At 39.4% G+C, this 20,640-nt stretch overlaps 1 protein-coding gene across 2 annotated transcripts; it reads right to left on the reverse strand.

Annotated features, from left to right (window-relative positions):
- Positions 1-8,764: 8,764 nt before the first annotated feature.
- Positions 8,765-20,150, reverse strand: fbxo8 (F-box protein 8). 2 transcript variants are annotated; one of them, XM_044017064.1, is made up of 8 exons: positions 19,894-20,150; positions 18,493-18,595; positions 18,240-18,317; positions 17,434-17,578; positions 16,068-16,194; positions 15,800-15,918; positions 15,327-15,523; positions 8,765-10,964 (listed from the first exon to the last, which is right to left on the reverse strand). In XM_044017064.1, the coding sequence occupies exons 2-8, from the start codon at positions 18,593-18,595 to the stop codon at positions 10,777-10,779; spliced, it is 957 nt and encodes a 318-aa protein (XP_043872999.1). In that variant the 5' UTR covers positions 19,894-20,150; the 3' UTR covers positions 8,765-10,776. The 2 variants fall into 2 exon arrangements, with proteins under 2 accessions (XP_043872999.1, XP_043873000.1); XM_044017065.1 differs by having other exon boundaries at positions 18,493-18,621.
- Positions 20,151-20,640: the final 490 nt, after the last annotated feature.

Below are 20,640 nucleotides of genomic sequence, written 5' to 3' on the forward strand. Positions count from 1 at the left end.
ACGAGCAGCAGACAGACGAGCCGAGACGCAGAGAGACAAAACGTCCCACAGTGGTCGTGCTTTTGTGTTTCTTCTGGGCCAATAAATCATCATTGAGTGTGTCTGTGCTCTGCAAGCTGCTGCCGAGTGTCGAACATCATCTGACAAGAGCTGAAACACAGGCGGCATTCTTCTCCTCCTCCTCCTCCTCCTCCTCCTCCTCCTCCTCCTTCTTCTTCAGCCCACAGCAGAACCATCACACACACACACACACACACACACACACACACGGCTGCATGTGGGTTAAAGCTGCTCTGAAGAGTCTGAAGCTGTTTTTTTGTGGTTTCAGGCAAATTATTTTCAATTTGCAAAACAGATTAAAAGAAATCAGATTATACGTTTTATTTTAACAAGAAAATGCTGGATTATATGATCATTCAGTGAATTTGTGTTTCCACTTCAAAGGCCACTGAGTATTTAATAACTGAACAGATTTGGAAATTATGGACATTTTTAATATATGTAAAATTGTTTGATTTTGTTTGTTTAAACTTTCAGAATAAAATTTAAGAAAAAGCGCAAATACGGGACTTTTAATTTGAAATTTCTCTAACACTGCACAGTAAAAATGTCTGGTTTGCAGTATGCCCTTTAAGGTCAGTTTGTTTGTGTTTTATGGGATGGCTGCCGTTGTTTCTTTTAAAAAGACTCCTAATAAACCATAGTTACAAAGTGTCGTCAATAATTCAAACACAGAAGCACAGAAAGAACAAACATAAATCCTTAAAAAGGGTTTGACTTTTGAAGATATTTTGATAGTTGGTTTCATGTGTGATCCACGAGGAGAGAAGATCAACCCTGTTAATCTTTCATTCTCTATATTTTCATGAGCAGTGATTGAAAGAGTTGGGGTTCTGTCTGTGTTTTATTGTGAAAAATTCTGGGACATCCATTTGTCCATATCCTGTAAACAACGATTTGAAATAAACATGCGTGTCATCAGCGTATGAAATGACCTCAACAAAGTGCTTTTTGAGATGATAATTACTCTCGTCGTAAATGTAGAGGCTGATTAAACGAATGACCTCTGACCTTAAGGTGATGAACAGGTGTAATAATGTGCGATGTCGGATGCGATTGTTGGCGTAATAAAAGAGTAAAGAAATCCAAACGGCCAGAATGATTTTGAATTCTTTCCTAAACGCAGCGACTAATCATCATGACAAAATGATATGAGCATTATAACATTATATTTATATTTATTTATTGGACAGTAAAAGCTCCGTCAGGCAAAGGGCTGACAGCAGCGGAGCCAGAGCAACAGAACAGGCCAGAAAGATAGAAAGCAGAGGTGGTGTAAATCCTAATAATGACATCTTTGATTTAACTCACAGTGACAGCGACAGCAGCTCATGGACCAAAGGTGTGTTTGAGATCTATGAGAAATAATCCAACCTTGACTTTCATGCACTCACTGGCCACTTTATTAGGTACACCTAAGGTATGTACGTACACATATATGAGATGCAAGAGAAAAGTTAGGAGGAAAAGGAGAACGTCACAGGAGAATGTGCCAGACAACACTCTGAGGCCGTAGTCTGACTAAGACAACTTGCCAACTCTGTGTATACGTGTTGTATCTCTCAACCGTTTCCTTTGCGTTACACAAAAACTAATTGTGTTGGTTTCGTACCTGCTGTACATGGATGGAGCATGACTCTTGTTGTTGTTGTTGTCCAAAGATCTCATGCACAGAAGTCCGACTCCAGTCCAACTCCAGTCTTACTCCAGTCCGACTCTAGTCCGACTCCAGTCCGACTCCAGTCTTACTCCAGTCCGACTCCAGTCTTACACCAGTCCCACTCCAACCCAGTCTTACTCCACCCCGACTCCAGTCTTACCCAGTCCCACTCCCACTCCAGTTCTACACCAGTCCCACTCCGACTCCAGTCCGACTCCAGTCTTACTACAGTCCGACTCCAGTCTTACACCAACTCCAGTTCTACACCAGTCCCAGTACACTCCACTCCAGTCCTACACCAGTTCCACTGACCCAGTCCGACTACCCAGTTCTACACCAGTCCCACGACTCCAGTCCCACCCAGTCTTACTCCAGTCTTACCCAGTCCCACTCCCAGTTCTACACCAGTCCCACTGACTCCAGTCCCACCCAGTCTTACTACAGTCCGACTCCAGTCTTACACCAACTCCAGTTCTACACCAGTCCCACTCCAGTCTTACTCCAGTCCGACTCACTCCAGTCTTACTACAGTCCCACTCCAGTCTTACTCCAACTCTTCTACACCAGTCCCACTCCGACTCCAGTCCGACTCCAGTCTTACTCCAGTCTTACTCCAGTCTTACTCCACTCCGAATCCAGTCTTACTCCAGTCCCACTCCGAATCCAGTCTTACTCCAGTCCCACTCCGACTCCAGTCCACATTATCTCTTAAGTTTACGCACAAAGCGTCAAACGTTGGAGCAGAGGGAGGTTTTTGAATTTACATGAATTCACAAAACGTGAGAAATGAATGTGAATTCACTTTCACTGTTTCTCAAATACAGAACTTTGAATAGGTTTTGATTCCCTGAGTTTCTTTGGCTGCAATTATTCATGAATGATCAGTTTAATCACAACAAAGGTCATTTATCAGGTTTGAGAAACATGGAATAAACACTCACTTTAATTAACTGACATGTTACTGAGTTATGATGATAATTAATGGTCGCAGTATAAATGTAAGTGTGGATAAATATGTGACGAATCATAATTATTATCAGAGAGTTTCTCATTTTCATACTTTTTATGAAATAAGAAAAATGAGAATTCTACTTTAATTTGAAATAGTCACGTGGTTTCATGTAAATCGATCTGTTTGACATCAGTGTTCATTATTTCTATTATTTTTATTTATTTATTTATTAACAAAAAGAAAAATGCATTGAAAACAAACACAAATCTCCACATTTTTACAGCTCGAATCTTCACTTTCAACCAAAGTCACTTTATATTTATCGATGTTTTTTGATCGATCATCTTTTAACACGATTTACACGTTTATTGACACAGTTTATTCCTTTAAACATAAACACTTTAAGCTCATGTTTTATTCTTTCAATAAAAAATTAAAAATAAATATAGTAAATAGTAACTAATATGTATGGGAGTTATGTTGTGGACTAAGTGGGTTAAAAAATATAAATCCTTTGTGGACAAACCTCAGATATAGTCTCTTATTTGTTTGCTCGCTCCTAATTTGTGTTAAAAAAAACAAACTTCTAAAAATTGTCTTCTGCAGCTGTTTTTATACAGATCAAAAATAAAGAACAAAACAAGAATAATCATTGTAATAATAATAATAATAGTAATAATAATGATAATAATAATAAAACCTGGTCATTGTAATAATAATTCTCTTTCACGTCTGTTTTACGTTTATATTCACGACCATTGATTTGGCTCAACTTATGAAAATAAATTAAATCAAATCTAAACATAAACATCATTCATTTCTTTAGTCACAATTTTGTAAATCAATGAACTCAATGAATGATTTAAAACAGGCAATTCTCTTATTTATTTATTTATTTATTTATAAGCGTTTCCTGTCAGCGGGTGATATAACGAAGCAATAATTGTCTAAAATATAATATATAAGATAAGATCTTCATGATAGAAGTTCTGAACACTTTTCAGTCACATTTAACCTTTGGTTTTGTTATAGTTTGATGTCATTTCTACTTGTTTTTGTGTTTTTCATCAGAATTTCTTCCTGCTGTGTTTCTGGATATTTGGTTAAATTCTCTGCGTCTTCATTTGAACGTCAGCGTTCTTTTCTGCATCATCTTAACTCTGTTCTGTGACAGACACACATATTAATATATGTATACTGCATATATATATATATATATGCATATATAATGTGAATGTAGACATTTGTTGTCCCTCTATCTGCTATTAATGTCTTCATAACTATGAAGACATTAATAAGTTGCTTTTTTCATTAAACTACTAACATATTATATCTATTTTGAATTTTGCAACACTGGGATATTATAAAGAGACAGACAAAACATTAAAAAGCAAGCTTAATTGTAAATAATAAACATTCTTTATTACAACATTTACGTTTCTGTTCAAATGAAAGTTTTTAGAAATCAATGTGACTTCTTTAACATTTTAATAATTAATATAAAGGTTTCTCCAATTAACTTTTTATATAAATACATACAATAATGTGTCAACTAACTTCATGTTTAAATTAAATTAAATTAAATTAAATTAAATTAAATTAAATTAAATTAAATTAAAGACCTTTTAACAGCATTTATATTTGAAAACTCTTTGAAATGCTTTAAATTATTTTAGTATTTTATAATATAATAATTAAATATTAGTGTTAAAAAAACTTGTGCTTCACTTTACTTCTTTTTTAAATGATTGTGCTTTTATTAATTATCAATGTAAATGTCTGTATTTAACAAAAGAAAAACTAATGGTTAAAAAAGTCATTGACAACCTCAGAAATGTTTAATTTCTACTTATATATCTATTTATTTATTATGTTAATTTATATTCAGACACGTGAATATTTGTAAATAAAGTGCTTGTGTAAAAATAACAAAAATTTAATTTTGTGTGTGTGCGCATGTGTGTGCGTGCGCGTGTGTGTGCGTGCGCGTGTGCGTGTGTGTGTGTGTGCGCGCGCGCATGTGTGTGTGTGCGCATGTGTGTGTGTGTGTGTGTGTGTGTGTGTGTGTGTGCGCATGTGTGTGTGTGTGTGTGTGTGTGTGTGTGTGTGTGTGTGTGTGTGTGTGTGCGCATGTGTGTGTGTGTGTGTGTGTGTGTGTGTGTGTGTGTGCATGTGTGTGTGTGTGTGTGTGTGTGTGTGTGTGTGTGTGTGTGTACTGCCTGCTGCAGTGGCTGCTCCTGCTGATGAAGTGCAGAGGCTCTGGAGCTCAGGAGGACATCCATCATCTTCATCAGGCTTAGGTGAGTCGCTCTCTCTCTCTCTCTCTCTGCCTCTCTCTCGCTCTCTCTGTGTCTCTCTCTCTGCGTCTCTCTCCCTCTCTCTGTGTCTCTCTCTCTGCGTCTCTCTGCCTCTCTCTGTGTGTGTGTCTCTCTCTCTTGCTGAACTCAACAGTCTGAGCTGGAACATATAAATACCAGCCCCTGCCTTCACCCACTCAAACCCACTCAGCATCATCAGCAGCATCAGCAGCAGAAGGAAAAGTGTGAATGTGTGAATGTGTCATTACTTATCAACATATTTCATTCAACTTAATAAAATGAAATAAAAAAGAATAATAATAAACGTATGTATATAGTACAAAGAAAATAGTGAAATACACAAATACATAAAAATGCAGTCAAGACTGGTTATTCTACTTTATTCTATATTAACTCATTTGATTGTCTTCTTTATTTTATTCTTTTACATTTTGCCCATTTTTATATATATATATATCCATGTATTTATATGTATCTTTCATGTTGTGTGCGTCTCATTTATATATTTATTACACTTGATAATGACCAGATCACACCTGTCCCTGGTTAGGCCTTTAAAATAAGATCTTTCCTGTTATTATGTTATAAAAAGTGAGTCACGTGTCACCACAGATTAACATGAACACGTGTGTGGCTTCACTGCTGATAACAGAAGAGCACAGACTCTTTATCGTTCTGCGTGGAAAAGGATGTAAAGTGTATTTTATCTACAGAATACAGAATCTGTGCTACAGAATAGCACAGAATCTTTACGGACAATGACATTAAATAGAATTTAATGTCACACAAGTCAGTGCAAGTAATAAACAAGTAAAGAGAGCTCATAAATAAATAAAGAAAAAGTTGAAACACTGCAACCCATCTATCTCTCTGAACTAGTTAGCATCTATCTATCGATCTGAGCTAGTTAGCATCTATCGATCTGAGCAAATTAGCATCATTCTCTATCTATCTTTCTGAGCTAGTTTGCTTCTATCTCTCTGAACTAGTTAGCATCTATCTATCGATCTGAGCTAGTTAGCATCTGCAGAGCTAGTTAATTAGCATCATTATCTCTATCTATGAGCTTTCTGAGATAGCATTTCTCTATCTATCTTTCTGAGCTAGTTTGCTTTTCTCTCTGAACTAGTTAGCATCTATCTATCTAGCATCTATCTGAGCAAATTAGCATCATCTCTCTATCTATCTTTCTGAGCTAGTTTGCTTCTATCTTCTATCTATCTATCTGAGCTTAGCATCTATCGCTATCTTTATGAGCTAGTTAGCATCTATCTCTATCTATCTTTCTGAGCTAGTTAGCATCTATCTATCTATCTCTGAGCTAGTTAGCATCTATCTTCTGAGCTATTTAGCTATCTAGCTATCTAGCTGAGATAGTAGCTATCATTCATCTTTCTAGTCTGGCTCTATCTAGCTAGTTAGCATCTATCCCATCTTTCTGAGCTAGTTAGCATCTATCTATCTGAGCTAGTTAGCATCTATCTTTCTGAGATAGTTAGCATCTATCTAGCTGAGCTAGTTAGCATCTATCGCTATCTATCTTTCTGAGCTAGTTAGCATCTATATCTGAGCTAGTTAGCATCTATCTAGCTGAGATAGTTAGCATCTATCTATCGATCTGAGCTAGTTAGCATCTATCTATCTGAGCTAGTTAGCATCTATCTATCTGAGCTAGTTAGCATCTATCTAGCTGAGATAGTTAGCATCTATCCATCTATATGAAATTTTCAAAGGATTAAAATGAAACGTTTTTACTTCTGTACGTGTGTGTGTGTGTGTGTGTTTCAGGACACAAACACATAATACACACACACACAGGTTGAATGTCAAAGGTCATATTGTGTATGGAGAGGATATAGGTTTTTTTTTTCTTTGCCTGTTTGTTCTCAAACATGCACAACACTCTCTCTCTCTCTCTCTCTCTGTCTCACACACACACACACATTGGTTTGTTTCACTGTCATTGTGGGGACCCCCCCAACCGTAATAACCCCCGAGTTTTAATCATCAGAACTAAATGGCTTACCCTAACATTACTTTAACCTGAGTGACCTGAGTTTGTCACCAGGAGTGACCTTTGACCTCGTGGTGAGTGTATTAATGAGAATATTAAAGAAGAGCGCGCACGCACACACACACACAGCTAACTGTGAGTAACTGTGACGTGTTTACGTTCGGGTGACAAAGATCTTTTTATGAGCTGTAGTTATTGAGTCTAAGAAAACAAAGGTGTGTGTGTGCGCGCGTGTGTGTGAGTGAGGTGAATCCTTGAATCCTTATGGTCTGACCGCTGCTGGAAACTGGAAATTAGACGTCACCTGCGACCAGACTCCGAGTGGACAATTCCAGCTGTCAATCATCTGGGTGTCCACTCCGTGCTATTTTCCTCTAAACGCGATCGTAATTTACAAAACTGAAATCACAACCATTCACGCTTCAGCAAAACGTTTCAATCAGGTGACAAGTGGAAGAGTTACTTTCTGCAACAACAGTATCGCCCCCTGGTGGCTATTCAATCATTTTTTACATGTTTTACATTAACTATATATATTCAGCTCCTTTGTTTGTTTTTCAAAAACTATACGACAACCCACGACAGCTTTGTGACGATGTTTCTAACTGATCGCAGTTCCTGTTTTTCAACCTAAGATGGCTGCTACTTTTACAGTTAACTGTACTGTTGTCTTTGTCGTTCACGGTCACATGTTGCTGTGACGTTTTTGTTAGCATTATTCCTTGTAGAGCGCTATTATCGGCTGGTATTGCTAACGAGCCAGAGGATTTTTTTCTCGGACTTCTCAACTGGAACGTGGTATTTTTCGTATTTTTCAGATTTTACACGCGGCCCCTTTGACCACAAAGCTAAAACAGGTTGGTGTTAAACAAAACTAATTTCTCTGTTTACCCGCGACTGTGCTCCATTAGTTAGCCCTCAGTGCTAAACGGAACAATGTTAACAATCAGGTCTCCTTGTTGAGTTATGAAGAATGAGTCTGCAGTGGTCGCAGCGCATGTCGTTATGCGTGTATAAAAACTGCATGTCTAATTTAAATTGATGGATTGAGCTATTATGTCATGGCAGCTGTGGCGGCGTGTTCTGTTTTCATGAGCTGATTTGCAGGAGCGGGAAAAACTGTGCTTTTGTTGACTTCTGTGCCACAGATGAGCTTTGTGCAAAAGTATTAAATATTTGGAATACAATCACACAACGTCGTAAACTTCATACGAGTGCTTTGAGTTGTTTTTCAAGGACCAAAATCTCGTCCGTCTTCTTTTTTACTACGATTCACCGCCGATTCTGTTACCTGTTAAACTCGTGCCCTCTTTGCCCACTTTCCAGATCACCTGGCCAGCACAGGTGCAGCAACATTTCCACGGATACAATTTTTTCACCGGTTCAAATGTACGAATGATTTACCGTGAAACAAGTATGATAAAAGTAGGCGGGTTTGTTTGAGCGTTTCGTTGATGACTTTTCTAGCTGGAAATCAAAGTTGAGGGGGCGTTCCAGTTGAAGCAACCCCCCCTAAACTCGGAAATGCTGACTTCCGACTACAAATGGAATGCACCACTAAGCCGTTTGAGAACCAACAACCACAGAATGGAAACTTAGCATTGACTTTTCCTGCAAGTGACTGCAGCCATTTCCACTAAATCACGTACACTCTTCAAATCTCCAACCCTGTCACATCCCAGCAGCAACTGAAAAATTCCATTTTTCCTGCAGCAAAGAAATGTTTTGACAGTGTGAAATAATCAAGTTGGAAGTATGAATGTATTAAGAGTCAGGATTTATTGAACAGCTTGTATGACAATTAACCATTTTTAGAAATAGAAAAATTCCCTAAAAAGGTCCAGGAGTCGTATGAGACTACAGACAGTTTGTCATTTTTCACAGGAAAAGAAAAGAAAAACCCTGACAATTTGTACACGGTCGCAATTAAGGTGAATTTGCAGCTTAAATATTATTACAAAATTAAATACAATAAAAAATACACAACTAAAACATGGGAGGCAAAAAAGCCACTTTCCATTAGTCTTGTCATATTAGTCAGCGTCATTTTCCACATTCAACGATTCCTTCTTGATTTGTGAGTGCACAGCTCGGTCTTTTTTATCTCATATATTTGTGAATTAAAGGTCCAGTGTGTAACATTTAGGCAGATTTATTGGCAAACATTGAATATCCTACCTGTAACTATAGTTCATATCATGGCGTGATTTTTGTGCTGCATAATTCTTTGTTTTTGCACGCGCTCGAGTCGTCTCTTCTCAGACTCTGTTGTGTCCTCAACAGCGCCCCCGTCTGTGCACATGCACAACTCAACACAGCATTATAAAATTAAAAAAAAAAGTTTGTTAGTCTAACAACTCTACAACCGGCAAAGTGCAATTAACGATAAAGTAGCACAGTGTTTTTACGATTAACGTGAGTGGCGGCCATCTTGGAATCCTACATTGGGGGGTTTTGGTGAGTTGGAAAATCCGACTTGAGGGGCCGTGCCAGCTGAAGAAATGCCTCCTCAGCGTGGAAATTCCGATTCATGAGTACAACTGGAACGCACCACGGAACTACGTCAAGGTTTGTGAGGTTTTTTCGACTTTCCAAGTTGGAAATCCGACTTGAGGGGGCGTTCCATTTGAAACTTGCAACTAGGAAAAATCGTAAATTTCTGGCTCCTGAGTACAAGTGGAATGGACCACTAGCCATTGTTAGCATTAGTCGATAATAATGCTCTACAAAATAGAACGGTACTATTTCAAGGTTTGTGAGGTTTCTTCAACTTCCCATGTTGGAAATCCGACTTCAGGGGGCGTTCCAGTTCGGAAATTCCGACTTCTAACAACAACAGGAATGTACCTTTATTCAGCATCTGTCTTCAACTTCCTCTCCACTTTCAGTGTGTGTATTTGATCTCATCTCCACTGGAAACCATTTGTTTTTCTTCTTCAGTGGTTGAGACGAGTAGTAGACGAGTGTTTTAGTTTTTTTTGGTTTGCTAACATTCGGTCGTCCTGACTCCGCAGCTGCAGCTCGCTGCGTTCGAGTGACTCTCACGAGTGCTAAAGTGTTGCGAGCTGCGTTACTGAGTGGTTGACAGTGGGTGGCGCAACAGACAAAAAAACATCAAACACAGGTCCAGAGTTTTCTAAGGACAACAGAGCCAGCAGCAGCATTTTTAAAACTTCCAAAAATGCCAGGGACGTGTGGACGACAGGCGAATCCGAAGCAGAATTGAGGCGTTGTTGACATGAATATAACCTGACACCTTATTCGTGATTTATGTAACTTTGTAAATCTGACTTGGTACACACGCAAGAAAAATAAAGAGTAACATTTAGGAAGAAAAACACAAGGTTTGAACGCTGATACTTGGACATTGTGGCTTTTAACGCAGGGTTTAGCGCCGGTGTAGCTTTGTCAGTAGTTGCACTGGTAAATACTATAGTAGTGTGTGGTGTGATCTTCAGCTAGCCTCGGTGCCTTGCGTCAGGTCTTTATCCGACAGGTCAAAGTTCAACAGGAAATCAGACAAGCTCGTCCCCGTCTGTCAGTGCAGTGTCGGACCTTGTCTTCATAACTCCGCCTCCTTCTTTTGCTTTCACAGCCGAGTCCACGTCGACTCAATGAAAACAAACATTTGGTAGCACAGTCGGCGTCAGAGCAGTGGATTTTTTATCGTTCTATTCCTCGACTTGACTCATTTTTTTTCTCTCCCCCAGAGTTCTGGATACTTCGCGGACTTCAGTGCAGTGCGAGGACGCCAGCGGGGTCAAAGTGCAGCTCATGCAGCGACGTGGCCGATCAGGTAAATGTTGTCGTAGAGGTGACCCACAAAGTCGTCCGAGACGTTGTGTGCAGCCCTGCGAGTGTTCCTGATGAACTCGCGCTTGGACATTTTGTTCTTGACGTGAGGACTGGTCAGGTCAATGGACAGCAGGATCAGACTGTAGCACAGCACGTACACGGCATCTGCACACAGGAAGTGGAGGCGGTGGTTAAAAACAGGACCAGAAAACCCCATTTGTTCTACGCGAAGTGTGCGGAGTGCGGCTACGTCCTGTCGTCACAATTTGGGGCAGTTTGAGGGATTTTAGCAGGAACTTGGTTCTTAAATGTCTTCGTTTGTCCAAAAACACAGAATCAGTTTTCATGATTTCTTTGTCACATGACACTGAAAACACGGAAGCGCTTGTTTTAATGATCAAAACTCTCAAGCCAATTATTGATCGGATCGATATTTTGTGTGTCGTAAAACAGCAGCGGTAACATTTAAGCATTTAGGTAACAGGAAGTAGCCTCACACCTGCCTGTACCTGTGCAGAGACAAATCGGGTTTCCAGGAAAATAGAAAAGTTTAACCCAAAAAACGACATAAATAAGGAATAAATATAGATTTTATTACACATTATTACAGCGATTTCCACTTTTCTGTGAAGGATTATTTAGTTTTTATGTTTTATGGTTGTGGTAGTGTTTTTATTCTTCTTTTTCTTTTGCATTTCCATTTGTTAATTATTAATACATCATTTTACATTAAAGGGTTTTAAATGAAATTAATAACATAGTTTCAACTAATCAAACGGCCAATATTTAACACACAAAGTTACTTGAGATTTGTATTTTAAATTTGGTTAAATTCAATTAAAGTTACTTATTAATCTCTTTTAATGTTTTAGGGTTCCCCCTTTCTGTTTTACATTTAAATATTATTATCATTTAACTATTGACATATTTGGAGGTTTCAAACTGAAATAACTGCATGTGTGTGAGTCTTAATAAGTGATGGAGCAGGTTCACTGTTTTTGACTGTGACCTCATTTTAGTTCATTTGTCGCTGATATTCAAGTAGAAAATGTTAATTGATAAATAAAATGTGACGCAAAGCCATGAAACGTGAAAACTAGAGCCACAGCAGCCAATAAGAGAAGAAAAGGAACATTTAGTGCACCGTGCTTCTATCTCCGGTATAATATGATACAGTGCGACTAATAAAAGGAGTCTGACTTGTGTGCATGTGCAGCCTCCGGCCTGGAACCATTACTCTAATCCTTCCAGTGCCACTCATCATCGGAGCAGGTTGTAGGATTTACTAGCAACAGGCTCAGGGATTGGTTTCCCGTACGCTCGGCTGACACTGGCAAAGCCCTCGGTTGATAAATGAATGGTCCACTGACTGAAGTGAAGCCAGGGATTACGGCAGAGTCGAGCGTCCCTGACGCTTATTATTCTGTGGTTCAGTAAAAATGCGTCGCACAAAGTGTAGACCGCTTCTACTGCAGCGGCGGCTAATGGTTATTTAGCTACAGGGGCTTAGAGGAGTGTGGCAGTGGCTGTGGATCAGTGGGTACAGGGGGGGTCAATCTTCCAGCCATATTGTTGGCGGTTTGATCCCAACTGGCTCTTCTAATCCCACCTGAATTAACCCCTAATCCGTCTCTGTGTGTGTGATGTCCTCAAACAAGACATTTGAGGAAACAAGTTTCGACAAGTTTTATTTGATTCATGGAGAAAAAATTTACAGAATCATCGAGTAATCTGCAGCCCCACTGAATATAATAGATTACATTCAAAAATATTGGATTTTATTGTTTGAAAATACACGTTGTGTTTTTTTTGTTTGTGGGCGGGCCTTAGGAAGCTGCCTGCTGATTGGTTACTGAGTTTTTGAGTGACAGCTCAATTGTCACTCCAAAACTCTTAAAACAGCTCAAAGTGAGGGAGCACAAAGAACAAGTGAGGGAGCATAAAGAACAAGTGAGGGAGCGTAAAGAACAAGTGAGGGTGTGTAACACAGTCAAGTGAGGGAGCCAGCTAAAGAACAAGTGAGGAGCATAAAGAACAAGTGAGGGAGTGAAGAGCAGCGGGAACAAGTGAGCGTGAAAGAACAAGTGCGGAGCCGAAAGAACAAGCAAGGGAGTGTAAAGCACAAGGAGGGAGCGTAAGAACAAGTGAGGGAGCGTAAAGAACAAGTGAGGGAGCGTAAAGAACAAGTGCAGGAGCGTGAAGAACAAGTGAGGGAGTAAAGCACAAGTGAGGGAGCAAAGAACAAGTGAGGGAGCATAAAGAAAAAGTGAGGGCGTAAAGAACAAGTAAGTGGAGCGTAAAGAACAAAGAAAAGTGAGGGAGTGTAAAGCACAAGTGAGGGAGCGAGAACAAGTGAGGGAGCATAAAGAACAAGTGAGGGAGCCGTAAAGAACAAGTGGAGGCGTGAAGAACAAGCAAGGGAGCGGAGAAACAAGTGAGGAGTGAAAGAACAAGTGCAAGAGCCAAGTGAAGAACAAGTGAGGGAGAAAGAACAAGTGAGGGAGCATAAAGAACAAGTGAGGGAGCGTAAAGAACAAGTGAGGGTGTAAGAACAAGTGAGGAGCATAAAAGTGAGGGAGCGTAAAGAACAAGTGCAGGAGCGTAAAGAACAAGCAAGGGAGCGTGAAGAACAAGTGCGAGAGCGTGAAGAACAAGTGAGTGAGGGGAAGACAAGGGAGAAAAGAACAAGTGAGGGTGCATAAAGAACAAGTGAGGGAGCATAAAGGGAAAAAGAACAAGTGAGGTGTGTAAAGAACAAGTGAGGGAGCATAAAGAAAAGTGAGGGAGCGTAAAGAACAAGTGCAGGAGCGTGAAAAGAAGCAAAGCAAGGAGGAAGAACAAGTTGAAGAACAAGTGAGGGAGTGTAAAGCACAAGTGAGGGAGGCGTAAGAACAAGTGAGGGAGCATAAAGAACAAGTGAGGGGCAGGAGGGTGTGAACAAAGAACAAGTGAGGGTGCGTAAAGAACAAGTGAGGGTGTGTAAAGAACAAGTGAGGTGTGTGAAGAACAAGTGAGAGTGTAACAAGTGAGAGAACAAGTGAGGGTGTGTAAGAACAAGTGAGAGTGAAAAGAACAAGTGAGAGTGTAAATAACAAGTGAGTGAGTGTAAAGAACAAGTGAGGGTGTGTAAAGAACAAGTGTGAGAGTGTAAATAACAAGTGAGTGTAAAGAATAAGAAAAGAACAGGAGTGTGAAGAAGTGAAGCACAAGTGAGGGAGCGTGAAAGCACAAGTGAGGGAGCAAGTGAAAGCAGCTACACAGTGAAGTGAAGCGTGAAGAACAAGTGAGGGTGTAAAGAACAAGTGAGGGAGAATAAGTGAGGAGTGTAAAGAACAAGTGAGGGAGCATAAAGAATAAGTGAGGGAAAAAAGAACAAGTGAGGGAGTGAAGAATAAGTGAGGGAGCATAAAGAACAAGTAAAGAACAAGTGAGGGGAGCATAAAGAATAAGTGAGGGAAAGAACAAGTGAGGACAAGTGAGGGAGCATAAAGAATAAGTGAGGGAGGGAGCAAGTAAGAACAAGCAAGGGAGCGAACAAGTGAACAAGTGAGGGAGCCGTAAGAACAAGTGAGGGAAGCAAGTGAGGGAGTAAGAACAAGTGAGGGAGTGTAAAGAACAAGTGAGGGAGCATAAAGAATAAGTGAGGAGTGAAAGAACAAGGGAGCGTAAAGAACAAGTGAGGGAGCATAAAGAACAAGTGAGGGAGCATAAAGAACAAGCGAGGGAGTGTAAATATTTTAGAATGATTGAATCAATATTTTTGGATTTGTTTGAAAATATTGACACAAATCTAATTCCATAGCAGCCTCTTTCATTTGGGACAATCCATTAGCTTGTCCTCTAGCACCTCCTTGAGGACAAACTCTTACCCTGCACCACTGTGAATCACAGCAGAATTGAATCAACATGGATGACTGATGCTGAGTGCACACACAATAAATGATTTTAAATTCAAATATTCAATATTCTATGTTCATTATGAATTTGTGTTTTATAAGAAATGTCAAATTTTTGCTCTCAGAAACTTGAGAAATGTCACCAAGTCACTACAACTTCCTTCTTTTTATCCAAAGGTTTCTTTTTCATGTATTTTATATTATTTCATACAACGTTTTTATTATAAATACTGTATATAATATATAATCATGCATTTTATCCCCAGTGCTGAAAACTGGGATGGTAAAAATCATTGTATATGCCGATATATCACGAGTGCTTGGGCCGATAACGATACCAATACCGATAAATACGTTTGTTTCGGTTTAGCGTCTTCTTTAGTGAAATGAACATAATATTTTTCATACTCTTATTGTTGCAGATGTAGATATAAACATTCTTCATTGACATGATCATGCATTCAGGGTTGACATGAAATTCAAGGACTTTCCAGGACACAATTCCCTCAAATTCAAGGACAGAATGTGCCGACACAGCTTCAGATGAGAGGACACCTTGTCTTCGTCCACAGGCTCCGTCCATGATTATGGATTTGCTCTGCGTCTGGTGTTAAAATGTGTGTGAACTCACCAGGACTGAGACCCAGATCTCTGACCAGACCTGGATTACAGGCGCAGAACCTGTGGCTGAACTTGGTGATGAGTGTTTCCAGATACTCTCCTCTCTCCTCTGGAGCGTGGATGTGTCTGAAGAAATCCCGCAGTGCGTTGGGGAGGAACTGGTTACTGAAGTTGTGCAGGGTCACCAGCTCGTCCAGGACGTCCCGCCTGCACACACACACATCATAGAGGTCATGTTTTTATTTGAAGTTATACGGGATATTTTTGATGCATGGTAAAACGATCATGATTCAGTACATTAAAAAAAATCTGATATTAAGCTTAATAGTCTCAGTTTGTAAATCCTGTCTGACGTGTTAAATTAATAAATAAGTGAGATACGTAGAAATGTACATCCCTTATTTTGTCATTTGCGGTTTTATTTCAGTGTTTTTTTCAGCTTCAGTGGCAGCAAATGTAGAGTGTGTGCGAGAGTGCGTGCACCTCTCATCCAGGTAAATCCTCAGCATCTTCCAGTTGAGGCGCCTGGTATAGAAGATGAACTTGGCCAGCTCAGTCGGGTGATCGACGAGTATTCCTTTGGACATAAAATAACTGATACCCTGCACACGCACACACACGCACACACACACAGTAATAAACATCCAAGATCTCACAAGTCTTGTTGTATAAAGACACACTGACTCAGATCTACTACTCCGTGTGTGTGTGTGTGTGTGTGTGTGTGTGTGTGTGTGTGTGTGGGTGTTACCTCCTGTGCGTTGGCGTTGAACGTCAGGCAGCCTTCATCGAGCTGTAGGTAGAGTCTTCTGTATGAGAAACCAGCAGGAAGTCTTCTGTTGTAGAGGGAACAGTGCCCCCATGTGGACTTACACAGTCTGGCGGATTTCCATAACATCATGTGAAGATAAAAGAAGAAGAAGAAAAACAGAAACAAGGATGTATTTAGTACCTTAAAGGGATAATTAAAGTAGGGGTGGGCGATAGCTCAATATTTTAATTATATATATATATATATATATATATATATATATATATATATATATATATATATATATATATATATACATATGTATGTATATATATATATATATATATATATATATTTCTAAACGAGATATAACACGGGACAATATCGCTTGTATCGATATAGTTCATTTTATGTTAAAATGACAATACTTGGGCTCAAGTTCGCACCTATTTCTCCTCTCGCTCTCCCTGCGTCCCCACACACACACGCACGCCGGGGCGTCGCACCCGTGGGAGATGTGGGTGTTATAACACCCACACTTTTCCCAGTGAGAGGGTTCAACACCCACACTTTTTCTGCAGTTTTTCCGCAGTTTTGCGCCTCACTACAGTCACTCCGTTTCTCTGGCCGCTCGCTCCAGCTGCCTCTCTTTTTAAAAGGTTTGCCTCTGGAAAACATTTGATCTAATATGCTATAATGCTATTATATTATTATTATTATTATTATATTATCCCCAATGACATCACATAAAACTATCGAGATATATATCGAGTATCGCCATTCAGCTAAAAAATATCGAGATATAACTTTTAGTCCATATCACCCAGCCCTGAGTACAAGTGTGTTTTTCAGATTTTAGCCACTTAACCAAAGACTCACCTAAGAAAACGTACGCCTGCTTAAGTCTGTGTCGTAAGAACCTAAGAACTGTTGCTCTCCCACACCAAAGTCCACAGAGAAATCATCCAGTTTTTTTTAGTTTGCAGGAAACAGGAGCTGCTGCTCTGCTGCCTCGTGTGGAACGTTTGTGTCACTGAGGGCAATCCAAACAAAGGATTCCAAACACCAACGTCGCAAAATAACACATTTAAACTGACCGATGGAGGCAGAAGAATCGAAAAGACTGCGTGTGCCGTGTTGTAAAATCACTGTTTTTCTGGATGGACTTTGGTGTGGGAGAATGAGTCTGTTTGTCCTTGTGTCCTGTTTTTAAAGAAAGTGAGTGTCTTGTCTTTCAGGCCGATCTCAGCCACAGCGAAAAACACTGGCACCACATTCACACCGACGAGCACCAGCGTGGCTCTGGTTCAGCAGAACCCAAACCAAAACATGAGTAACCAGAGCCAGAGGCGGCGATGCTCCTTACCCCTGCCACAGATACTCGTCATGTCCCAGATCCTGCCACACACAGCCGGCCAGGCACAGGTCAGTGGCGTTCAAGTACGACAATATGGTGATGCCCAACTCGGGCGGCAGCATCTCCAAATCTATACAGCCACGCTGCACATGACCTGCAGCCACAGACAGAGCGGAAATGAACAAACATGACTGGAGATTTGTGAACAAAATACATCATAAGTGTGAATGGAGGGCTGACACGGCGAGTTAGAAGTCCCTGTAGATGAACTATTATTCACCTTTCAATAGAGGTCGACTGATCAGTCGGGCTGATTTTTTACATTTTTAAATCATCTGCATAATTATTATGGATTCATCGTATCTTATGTTTAGCTTATACATTAGTTTTACTATATTTACCCATATGTATATATATATATATATATATATATATATATATATATATATATATTTATTTATATATATATATGTATATATATATATACATATATATATATATATATATGTATATATATATATATTTATATAAATATATATATATGTAGATCTCTCTCTCTTCTTTTCTGCATTATTCTGTATCATTTATTAGTTATATTTAAAACATTAAATTGGTTACAAATATGGGCCAAAAAACAACTTAAAGGTAAAATCTTAAAGGTGTGTGTGTGTCTCTACAAAAATATAAAGTAGCTCATGTTTGTACAGCGGCACGTGGTCGCACTCAATTATTATTACACAGTACAGTATATATATTAAAATGAACCTGAACTTATTATAGAGCATGATAGTGTGTGTTTCAGTGTGTGTTCATGCCTCCTCGTCGTGTTCTCAGTAGATGGTAGATGTCAGGACCGTGACAGTGCTGAGGAGGAGCTCTCCTCTCTGCTCCATCTTTACAAAGAAAGAAAAACAAAATATATTCAGTCCAGAAGTAGCAAGATCCACCGATGTGACTGATGACTCAAACTGTGAAAACTGAAAATGCTGCCACCTCCCCGACTTGTGCCTTCTCCATTTTTTTTATTTAAAAATATGACTTTAAAATGTTGTAAAGTGTAAGTATGACCTTGCTCTTGTCCTCTGCCTCGTTGGTCAGACAGTCGGTCGGCCAGCTCTTCCTGAAGCTGCTGCTGTTGTCTGGGAGGCAGCCTCCAAAGTGCCTGACCCATCTGCGTGTAAACAACACACACGTTACCTAGGCAACAAGGGATACAGCTGTCTTAACGGTAAGAGTCTGACTCCTGAAGTATGGTACAGGCTTTTTTACTGCTTGATTATTATGCCATTATGTGTGTCTAATGATATACAGTATATGTATATGTATACATATATATGTATATATATATATATACACACACATATATATATACATATATAGCTATATATATATTTATAAACACATATATACACATACACAAATATACTATATATATACATATATATGTGTATGTATATACATATATATATACAGTAACATCTAATCTAATCTGCGTACGGCTGTGATTATAACTGTCATGACTGACTCATCGGTTGATTTTCTTAATTAATCCGGTGCTTGTTTGGTCCATAAAATGTTGATCAGTGTTGGTCAAACCTGGAAATGACGATGTTTCTCAAATGTCTTGTTTTTGTCCACAAACCAAAAACAATTCAGTTTTAATAATGATTTCTTTGTTTCTATGGAGCAAAGAAACCAGAAAATGTTCATATTTAAGAAGCAGTCAAATCAGAAAACGTATACATATAACAAAGAAATCTTTAAAACTGAAGAACTTCCAGTCTGGGGACACAAACAAGACATTTGGGAGAACGTCATCATTTCCAGGTTTGGGAAACACTGATTAGTTCTAGGCCTATTAATATTTATAGGGTTTTTTCCACTTTGTATTGATTTATTTTACATCGGCCTCTGTAAAGCACTTCGAAACGAAAGGCGCTTTATTCATAAAACAATAAAGTAATAAACGTTTGAAGTGACATTCCTTCCTGAGTTTTCGCTTTTATGACTAGCGTTAAACACGTTTTTAAAGTGTCTGTGAGCAACCTTTTATAACTGAAATGCATTATTGTTATTATGTTGACGATAATAATCTGCACAGATGAATAATCCGGTCAATCCAGCGCTGGCTGTCAGACTCTCTCGTCTCAGCTGTGTTACGTAAACAAACCCATTACTCCGTCATTAACATCACAGTTGGAACTTCCAGCTAAGCAAGCTAGGTTGACCGGAAGCCCCGCCCACCGTGTAATGCTATTGGTCGATCACCAAACGCCAACCACGAGGACTGAATCTCACTGGACGAGCTGGCTGTCACTCATAAACACCCCGTGTTAGCTTCCTGAGCTGCTTAAGAGTTGTGACGATTACTGTGATGACACGTAAAATTAGACTTTTTTTTAAAGCACTTTTACTTTCACTAACATGCTGAAATGTTGTCCGTTTAGCGCGGTTTATATGTTTACGTACCTGAATGTAGTGAACCCCGTGACGGACGGACAGACAGGACAGGACAGGAGAGTCCAGCCCGCAGCGCGAGCGCACGTCGCTGCTAACTAACACACGATTGCTGACGTCATTTCACTTCGCCGCGTCCGAACAAGAAAGAGAAATAAATACAGAGCCGATGTTGTCACTTTGGGTTCAGACGGAACCCCCTTTTAACACCGCGGTTCCTTCTTGCGAACACGGTTCTCATGTGGGGTTAACCTTCCTCCTCCTCCTCCTCCTCCTCCTCCTCCTGCTGCTCCCACCTCTGCCCCTCCTCCTCCTCCTCCTTCTCCTCCTCCTCCCGCCATCACACAAACTGTTGAACCGAGGGGAAATTTAAAAATGTATATAAATCATTAAACGTAAATTCTACTACACATGTTACACAGGCTGTGACGCAACAACAAAGCCAAAGCTAATTATTAACAGGTGACGTCATGACGTACGACGACGTACGTGTCCTGCCGTCCAAACATGGATTTCAGACCTAATGAACTTTTTCTCAAAAATAACTGAATAAATACAAATAAATAAGCGTTCACTTAGCCCACATCCTGTCATTCCACACACACAAACTCTACATACGTCACCACTGAAGAAGTTTTGTTTTTAATTGAATGTTATATGTTTGTTCATTTTAAATATATGTGCAGTCAATATATATATATATATATATATATATATATATATATATATATATATATATATATATATATATATATATAT

The sequence above is a fragment of the Solea senegalensis genome, unplaced genomic scaffold (assembly GCF_019176455.1).
Source record: "Solea senegalensis isolate Sse05_10M unplaced genomic scaffold, IFAPA_SoseM_1 scf7180000015033, whole genome shotgun sequence".
Classification (NCBI taxonomy): Eukaryota; Metazoa; Chordata; class Actinopteri; order Pleuronectiformes; family Soleidae; genus Solea; species Solea senegalensis.